Source organism: Oreochromis niloticus, linkage group LG12, assembly GCF_001858045.2.
Source record: "Oreochromis niloticus isolate F11D_XX linkage group LG12, O_niloticus_UMD_NMBU, whole genome shotgun sequence".
Classification (NCBI taxonomy): domain Eukaryota; kingdom Metazoa; phylum Chordata; class Actinopteri; order Cichliformes; family Cichlidae; genus Oreochromis; species Oreochromis niloticus.
Window position 1 is genome coordinate 5,549,605 of NC_031977.2, and position 10,222 is coordinate 5,559,826.

The window sequence follows — 10,222 nt, forward strand, 5'->3', positions numbered from 1 at the left end:
TAGCTCACTTCATCAGGGTAAATTTGCCATAAACTCAGGAGTTAATTCAAATGCTTTTGGGGGAATTGCATATCCCGACAGCTTTGTCTTGAGCACAGCGATTCTTTATAATTAGTAATTACAGGAGTGTCAGGACAATAAACAACCAGAACTTTTTCTGTAAAATTTACACATTTTATTGTGTCTTTTCACTGGTCTGGCCCACTTATGTAAGACCAAAGTGGGCTGTATGAGGCACATAATGTAAAATGAGTCTGACGTCTCTGCTCAAGACAGTCAACTAACTAAAAGTGATTGCTTATTTAATCGGCACAACAGTTGTTAGCTATGCAAAAAATAATAATTTAATAATCAATCAGCCTTTTAGCATGTTAAACCTCTGCCATTAGAACAGAGGAATGATTGTTGCTGAATATGGGCAGATATTCCATCAGAAATTATAAATGTTTACTATGAATCATTCATTTCTATCAGTTTTACATTAGATAGAACCACATGTGATTTTCTTTCAAAAGCAAGGACATTTCTGAGCGACTGAGTGACCAAACTGTACTTCTTTTTCTACCCAAATACTTGGTGTACGAGGGAGAGGGTTACAAGATCTGTTTGTTAAGAAAGGTTCAATGCAGTAAGTCAAAACACTTTCTGTGTCGAGGTGTAAGTCTGAAGCATTGGTGCATTCTGCCACATTAAGCTTTCCAGTGAAATAAGCACAACAGTTTGTTTTGTGTAGTTGTTTTTGTCTTCGCAAGACAAACACAGCAGGATGCTCTTTTCGCAGAGCAGACTGTGATTACTCTGCTTAGTTCGACTAAGGACAACATGCAATTCCCATTGCACTGACAGAGAAAAAGCCATTTGATTACGTGCAACAAACAACAGAAGCGATGCTAACTGCCAGTCTGTCATGTTCCTGCTCACAACTGTGCAGTCATTGTGTGTCCCCACTGGGGCAAATTGCACGATGCCTCTGAATTTTTTTTTCCCATCTGCTCTATCAAACCATGGGCACACTTGTTTGTGCTGTCTGAGGGACAGACAGCCTTTGGTGTGTCTTGACTGAGTCTTTAGTGTGTTGAGCAATTGAACCTGGGAGTATATCAGTCCTGCTAATCGAGGAGATGTCAGGACAGCAACTCTGTAATGATAAAGCGATAAGATGAGGCCATCTGTTGGTCTGGGTTGCTGGACCAATGCACAAAAAGCTTAAAGTCACCTATTCAATCACACAACAATTGTGATTACTTGGCAACTTTTGGACACTGGATGTCAAGAAAAAGAAAAATGATTTCATTGAATGCGTGGAACAAAAAGGAGCAGAATGGTAGCCAGAACCAGATCTCTACCTTTTTGATTCTGCAAATCAACTTATTGCTGATATATTATTATCTGATTTTTCAATCAACTGCAATAGCTTTAAGAGTTTCCTCTAGGGAACTATGCATCATTAATCTCTAAAGCAGTGCTTAAACTAACCACTTTAGTTGAAACTTTTCTGCAGCAGATCATACTTTCAAAAGTTCAAAAGGAATGTTCTCCAAATGTCTCACATTGCACAAGTACAGAAACGTGGCTGTTGAAATGAATTGCAGGCCAAGTGTGCAGCCATCAGTCATAGACAGTATTTTAAAAGACATGCAGATTCATGCAAATTTCAGGGACTGAGCAACAGAAAAAATAAAGAATATTTTCTGACCTGACACACTGAACTAGAAAGTTAAGAATATTTTAAATCAAGGTCAGCGTTCTCTCAGAAAACTTACATTTCTATACAGTCATTGTATCTCCATTCTAGATTTTTCAAAGGCAAATATATTTAAAACAAATAACGTTACAAAATATATTTTTAAAAACAAACCACCTTGCCTGATCCTTATGAGGATCTGTTTTTAAATCATTTTTCAAGTTATATGTTTATGTCTACAAAGAAATCACATTTCCATTAAAACATAAATTTAGTTGAAAGTATAAATTTAAGACAGTCAGGTGTTCCTGCTGCTTGGTAAGTATGTAGACAGCTCATTTTTTTAGAATGTTCATTTTTCATTATGCATCACTCACTGAGCTTTCTATCAGCTAAAATGTCTCGGTCTGTCTTTGTAAATTAAATCTTTGGCATGCAAACAATAACTGATTCATGCAGAGGTGTTGGATCCCCTTGACTGCCTTTGCCCCTAGGCCTTGACACATGCAGGCCCTTGGGAAACAGGACATACATTTTAGGCCATGCTGTCATGTTTTGAACTGCATTCAATTCATTGAATTGGGGACTACAAAAAAATCTGCAGTTTTATTGAGGATTATGTGAGTTCACTCCACCCAACCCCCTGAAAACTCCTAGAAGACTTTATGGAGTGGAAGACTGGCAGGTGCATTAGCTGAAGTAAAGTGGATGAGTGTACCCCAGTCTCTTGTGGTGAAGAGACAGCTAAACTTGAAACCAAAGCCATTCATTTGTTTCTACATTCCCTCCCTCAACTATGGTCACAAGCTCTGGATAGTGACTGAAAGAATAAGGTTGCAGTCTTGGTAGTGCAGGGGTCCTGCTTCAAACCCAACTATGGCCTTTCTCCACACAGAACATCAGCGTCTGTTTTGTCCTTTCTTCCTCCTCTCACCCCTAATCGGTCACGGGAGATAGCGGCCCCTCCCTGAGCCTGGTTCTGTGGAACTTTTTAAAAGGGATTTTTTTCCTTCCCACTCTCAGCAAGTGCTTGCTCAGAGGAGGTCACCTATGTGGAGAATAGCCTGTGGGTTCATTCCTGATTCAAACTTGACCATGGTTGAAGATAAAGGGCTTCAAATGCATAAATAAAGAGCTGTATGGCTGTATTTTTTTACTGGTTGATCTATGTTCCCACCCTCAGCTATGGCCATACATGCATGTAGTGGATGTTCCTCTTCCTCTGTGGGAACTTGTCTTGGAGAAGCTCCATAGTTTAGGACAGTTTATAGTCCTCTTCCACATAACAAGGAGCAAGTTTAAGTGGTTCTGATTAGGATGCCTCCTGCACACCTCCTAGATGAAGTGTTGTGGATATGTCCTACTGGTAGGAACTGTGCCAGGACAAGTGGCAGAAAGATGGATGAATGGAGTGATTATTAACTGGCATAAAAATCAGAAGGCTACAGACACCTTGATTATTTTTCTGTCATTTCAGCGCACCAAGTTTCTGCATGTAAAACGTACTATACAAAACTGTAATGTGATGAGAGATTCATTAACCTTAATTTGATTTACCTCTGTTTTCTTTTCTTTACTATTTAATGAGAGAGATGATTGACTGCAAATACAAATGGATTACCAAAACTTTTTTATAACATCCTGTTTGTTTTTTCTTCTTCAAAACACTTTATGGAAAGGTTTGCTGCATAACTGAGCTGTCATATTTTTCATAGTACAAAACTGACAACGTTATTTTGAACAATATTTACCATCATGTTTCAGCAGTTGTGCAGTCGTCTGGCATTTCAAAACTTCACAATATCAAAACAACAACAAAAAAGAGCTGTGTGTGCAGGAAAGGATTAATTTATGTGTTTAATTCTGCCGTTGCCCCCGATGGCCACTCTGGCACTGGTGTCTCTCTATTTCATTTTGAACAGACAAAATTAATGTTTACTTAGAACACTGGAGGGCCACACCACAAAAACATAAATGAAGTTTTGTAGTTGTAATAAAATAGTAAAACAGATACTACTATACGTCTTGGGATGCTCCGAGGATGGCGGCTGAGTTATGGTTGTATGTTTTACACAACAGTTTAAATTTAAATATGTGTGTGGAACTACACACTCATATTGTTTTTGTGCAGCAGTGCAGGATTAATGGAGATTCAACACAAAAGTCATGATATGTAAAGGAAAACTGAGGCTGAATGCAACAGAACATGACAAGAAACACAAACAGCCAGATTCTCTCTTCTGTTTGGAGCATTAAAGGATCTAAAAAATTATTAACTGGATAAGCACATGTTGGTGTGTTTTTTCAGCAATATTATTTTTAAAAAATACGAAGAAAACAAACAGGAAAAGGCTCTGCATATCAATTTAAATGATAATCTACATCTAGATCCAGTAATCTACATCCAAATAACACCTTTATTCTTTTCCTATTTATTCTATTCTATTTATTTTAAAATTTCAGCTGAAGAGGAGAAAACACAAACCAAATCTTTTTTTTTTTTGCCCTCTAACAAACCAAACCCTGCACAGTTTCCATAAGTCAATTATTCATATTTACTCTTTTGCAAAATTCAAAAGGGAGCCTAAAACTTTTCAAATTTGGTAAATTTTTGGTTTGTCTTTTGATATATATACACTGGTCACTTTGTTTGGCACGCCATTTACCTGCTCATTAACATAAATTTCTAAGTAGCCAACCACATAGCAGAAGCCCAATGCATTTAGACTTCCTGCTGAAATTTGAGCATCAGAATGGGGAACAAAGCTGGTCTTAAATTTCAGAGACTTCCCACACAATCAGTTTTTAGCTTTACAGAGAATAATTTTTTTTTAAAGAAAATATCTAATGAGCTGAAAATGTGTTTTTGATATAAGAGGAGAATGGCTGGACTTATTTGAAGTGAAAATGTTAAGGTTTCACTTTTTTGCCTTCTTACACATCTGAATTGAAAAACTACTAAACTGCATAGCAACAGGGAAATGGGGAGGAGTTTTCTTTTACGGAGAGAAAGACGCCTGATTGGAGGAGACAGAAACTGGACCGAACACTGTCTATGGAAAGCCAAGTCTGAGGCTTCTCCCCAAATTTTTATCCAATCATATTTATGTGATATTTCTATGCTATTATTAAAACTTTATTCAAAACTTTATTCACTAAGGAGTGGCACCCTTTGTCTGTCAGGACAGCTGGACAGAGAGCGGTCCGCAGTGCTGTAACTGGAACTCTTTGAGTTTGTTCATCCTCTCTCAGAAAACAAACGCGACAACAGAAAGACAACAGTAACTCAGATAAGCACTGGTTAGAGCCAAAGTATGTAGAAGAGCATCTCTGAAAAAGAAGAAGTAAGAGCGTGAACACTGAAGAACTCCAATTTCTACCTATTTATCATATCTTGGTAGTATATGTCATTCCAAGCACACACCTCTACATCAGAAGAGCGCTTATGCTCATAAAACTTGGAGCTCTGCAGTGTGGAAGATGTTGATTTTTTTTCAGTCCAGCAACTGGTGAGGATGTGCATGGATTTTTTTCTCTTTTGTACAGTTCAAACACACACAGTTCACACAGTTGGACATTAAATGACTGGAAAAAACATTGGCTGGTCTGATGAGTCTCGATTTCTTCTGCGACATCTGCAAGGCAGGGTCAGGCCCAGTACTAGCAAAGTGGACCTAATAGTGAGTGTAAGCTTTGACATCGTTTTCTTATGCATTGTGAAACTGATGAGTCGCTTGACATTTTTATGATTCTTAAGTGGTGTAAATCAGTGTCGACCACAGCCAGCACCAAAATGTTTCTTTTCCTTTATTTTGCCATGTGCTGCATAAACTGTGTATACGATATCTGAAGTGTATCACTGATGAATCTTTTCCCTCTCTTTCTGTTTTTCTCCACCAGTCTGAAGAACCAGATATGTGTCCAGTGAGCGTGGGACGCCGATTAAAAAAAAACACAAAAACTACTACTGGATTGATGTCAGACAAGCTGTGTTCAGCTTGCCCTGCTTTTTCTGCCTCCGCCCTGCTTTTCGCTCCTCCCAACACTATTTCAATTTCTCTCCTCATCTCTCTATTTCCAACTCTCTCTCTGGCTTTTTACTCTGTCTGTTTTGGATATTTTTTTTCTAACACTAGCACTGCATCAGCTCCCTCACCTGTCAATATAAAGCGCAGTTCCTCCACATTGTTAGCCACTCCCAAACCATAAACCTTTAACTTCCCACTGCGGCTGTATTCTCTGCTTTTTTTTTTTCCTTTTTCTTGTTTTTAATTGTTTGTTTTTTCAGTCCACTGACCGTCTGAGAATATTAAAGTGGATCTGATACACAGCAGCCTTTCTAACATGCATGGACTGAATTTGACTTTATTTTTCACATGTTAAGTACTGTAAGTGGAATTAAGAATATAAGGGTTTGTTTGCTTTTGCTCAGTTTAATGTAACACATGCATAGTGTTTAACATTGTTAAACACACACAGTCTCGCTCATTGCCCTAAATTATGTAAGATATACACAGTGTAATTTAGTGCATACATTCTGGACCTAAATCCCCTTGTAGCTTTTAAGGGGTTAATGGCAATAATGACACTAGTAGAAGTCTAAAAATAATATGTAATGGTATTGTCTTCTATTGGCCATACTGAAGACTAAATTGCTCTTTTTTCTTGGGTTTTGGTTGTGCTGTAAGAAGACCACCAGAACTGGTGAGATTTGTCTGCATCTACACAGGATTACAAGTTAGTTTAAAATAAAATGTAAAGAATCATCCAGGTTCTGTAAAGCTTTCGACACTTTTAATTTGCCAGTCCTGGCACCATTCACATTGGTAAGAACTTTGCTTTCACCATGTTAATCGCTGTGATCTGGGAACAACCAACATCACTATAAAGCAATCAAGCGGGGTAAGAAACTGTAAAACAATCAGACAAGTCAGAAAAAGTTAGCCAAACTTTACTAAAGGAGAAACAAAGAAGGATTTCCCAAACTCTATCCATGTACCCCAGCATCATCCCAAGCAAAGCAGCACAGATATTTTTCTCCTCAGGTCCTCCAGGATGCTTAGCTCATCTGCCCCAAGTTCTCCACCCAGTTAGCTTCGTTTCAGCATGAAAGGATTTGCGTTCCAAGCTCTTGAGGTCTTCACATGAGGTCTAAAGCTGGAAGTATTCTTCTGCAGACATACACAGAAAAGAGTGCTATTGCCAGTTGATTCCATTAGAACCAAATCATTTGCATAAACTAGATTTGCATAAACTAAAAGAACTGTTTGATGTCTGGAGCACCCTTGTCCCACGGCTTTGTACCGTGGGAGGTGAAGGGCTGCCTCAAAGAATTTCTAGAACATTCCAAAGACTGAAAGTCACACATACACTCAATCTTTTCTATGTATAAGGCCATCCAGACATTATTACCACACTGGTTGTGCCATTGTAATCCACCATCTTCAGCTAACTCTGGGCTTCAAGTTGAAGTACTCTAACTACTCTGTCTGGTTGTTTGGCATTTCATGTTTCTTGCCCCTGTGGAAATTTGTCTTTTTTTTAAAGCGGTCCCAGACGACTTTAATAATAAAAAGTGATCTGTTATCATCATTGACAGAAATGATGTCAAAAGAAAGTACATTAAAGTTGTTTTTGAGGTATGAAAAAAGTTCTGGGATTGGGCCTGATATATATGATAGGCATGCATATGTTTGCGTGCCTTAAAACCTTACCTGATTTCAATTTGGCTGATCCCCAGTTCAAGATCATCTTATTAGGTATGTCCAGACAGCTTCCAGCGCAGCTATTTTTAGATCCCTCCCTGGAAGTTCTGTTCTGACCATTTACATTTACACACTTTCACAATGGACCAACTTCAAATTATGTTTGAAAGTGACATAAATTTCAAAGCCTAATGGGAGGCGATAATCGAGACCAGAAGCATGGTTGTTGTTATTCATTCACTGGATTTGGACCATGACAAAGTGAGACTGTCAACACCATGTTGCTGAGGGATCTAAAGGGGGGAACTCCGACAGAAAACGACCTGTCTTGTGCCACCATACTGTAATGATCTGTCACGTTTGGCCACACAAACACACTCTGCGCTGGGAGATCCAGCACAAATTACAGAGGCACAAGTAGAGGTAGACAAAATGCAACTTCCACAGACTGATCTGAAAAGCTGATCTTGAGTTTGTCAGGTATGGTTTAAATCGGGAAAAGTTTTAGATTTTTCTAGGCCTCGTCCAGGAAGTTGTTGATCACACCTGTTACAAAGAACAGCTAGGTTTCTCTTGGTTATAAAAAGGTGTCACCAGACATGATCTCTACCGCAAGTTGAAAAGAAGGATTTTGTTTTGTTTTATTGCTGTCCAATGCAGCATATACAGTCTACTATATGTAGTCAGTGTTTCAAAATAAAATAATATTTCCTTTCATTTCAGTATGGTCTTCATCTCAGGGAGGTGTAACTGGATGCTTTTGTGAAATTTAACAATGCTGTTGAGAGCTGAACATTCAAATGTACTGAATCCATTCCACCATAGAGACTCGTAGAATGTGTTGGTAGATGAGGTAGAAAGGACTGAAGTATAACTGTAATGGTTTCAAAGTATTTGATATTGATGTGAAGTGTTTTAAAGGGTAATTCAGCTTTACATATATAGACAGTATATATATTATTCAAAGCTTATGTAGCATTCTTCTTTCTTACATGTCATGTCAAGAAATTAAAGATGTTGACTTAAAAGCCAGTATTGTATAAATGAGCACTATAAGGAAAACTATAGATGAATAATATATCACTGTTGTGGACCAGATTAAGTTGTAATTGCTATCTGTTTACAATATAAGTGATTTTATCTACTATCATTTTCAGTGCTGTGTCAACTGCAGACCTGTGTTTGATAAATATGTAGCTTTGACTGTGTCGTTAAAGCGTTTAATTTCTCAGACCTCTAAGGTTATTGACAGCTGAAATCACTTGAATATGGAGCTGGAGATTTGTACTGTAGAGGAAAAGAAAAAAAATATCATCTCGATTTGAAAAGTGGAAGAATTGTCGCTGGCTGATGTCAGAGCCACCAGCTGATGTGTGAGATGCCACCGCCAACGACATTATGAATAATTTCTAGAAATGTGTTTTTTAATATTGCAAATAAGACATGCACGTATGATTTGTTATTGCAACGAGGAAAAAAAAATGAATTGCATTGCTCAGCCTGAGTAATAACGTCTCTGTCCAGGCATTGCTTTGAATCAGTCATTTCTCCTTCATCACAGGATGTCCTCTGCTCATACACCCCCTAGTCCTGTTGTGCTCTGGGTTATGTGCTTTATTGTGTCTGAGAAACGAATAAAAGACACTTGCAGTGATATCTTCTGAAAGTTGTTTTCTGTTTCTTTTATTGTGTTGTTTTTCATCTTATTTTTAATGCTTCTAAAAATCCTGTGAGAACTTTAAGTACACAAACTTTTAAGGTAGTGAGTCAGTAGTGTAGAACCACAGTTAGCAGTGACAACTTGAAGTAATCGGATTCTATGTGACTATCAGTCTTTCGCATAGTTGCGGAGGTCTTTTGGCGCGCTCTTATTTAGGTCATTTCAGTTAATTGATATTTGCAGCCATTTTTTTGTGCACAGGTTTCTTAAAGCTAGATTATGTAAAATCACATCACTAGATGTCTGTAGAGTGTAGATTGGTGTTAAAGAATTCTGTTATTTTTACCACAGCTAGCATGTAATCCTAGCTGTGGTGGCCACTGTAGGACTGTACTCCATAATAGCTGATTTGTTTCAACTACTGTTTGTGAACAAAAAGAATTTTAACATATTTGAATCATATTCACACAAACACAAAAATCCTATTTATTTAGAAAACTGCTACCATTCATTAGTAGTGAGTGTAGGCTGTCAGTATTCTGTTTACTCAGAAAAAGGCTTTAAAACTTTAAGTAATATGATATGTATTAATGAGACAGTCATTCACTTATCAGATTACAGGGATACTGAGGCGAGCTGCTCAAGATGTCCTGAATTTTTTTTTGTTAGTAAGCTGTTTTTGCTGCTATTAGCCAGTGATGGTAGAAGTTTCTTTAATGTAGATCTATAATTATTGGATTTGGGCATTTAGCAAATAAACATGAGTAAGATGTGGTTTCAAACTTTCTATAAGTGCAAAAGTGTGATTCTAAGGAAGCCCAAGCAAAATAGTACTGTTATTGAGCCAACTCATCATCACCTGAATACAGCAGGGTTCCATGTCTAATCTGCTGATAATAAATAATTGTGAAAGTATTTTGAATAAATAGGCATGTTTATGCACTCTTTCCAGGTGCTGGTCACATCTTTTGCTTTCACATTTTAGCTTGTCGGATGATAAAACATATTTGGCTCAATGTTACGTGAATGTCTATGAGTTCTTTTCTTCTCTGCCTTTGATGTACTATGTGTACAGCTAGACTATAACCACATATATAAATGTGATTAGGTGGACTGGCGATGTCCAGCTCTGGACCACGGTGGCTTTAACAAATGGCGCCCACTCTTATGTAT

The 10,222-nt window shown here is 37.8% G+C and overlaps 1 protein-coding gene across 1 annotated transcript in view; it reads left to right on the forward strand.

Moving 5' to 3' along the window:
* Window positions 1-9,043, forward strand: part of zmat4a (zinc finger, matrin-type 4a) — a 147,925-nt gene extending 138,882 nt beyond the window's left edge. The window contains exon 7 of the mRNA XM_005472923.4: window positions 5,585-9,043. Within this exon, the coding sequence (XP_005472980.4) occupies window positions 5,585-5,612 (28 nt within the window). The 3' untranslated portion in view covers window positions 5,613-9,043. The remainder of the gene's footprint in view (window positions 1-5,584) is intronic.
* Window positions 9,044-10,222: the final 1,179 nt, after the last annotated feature.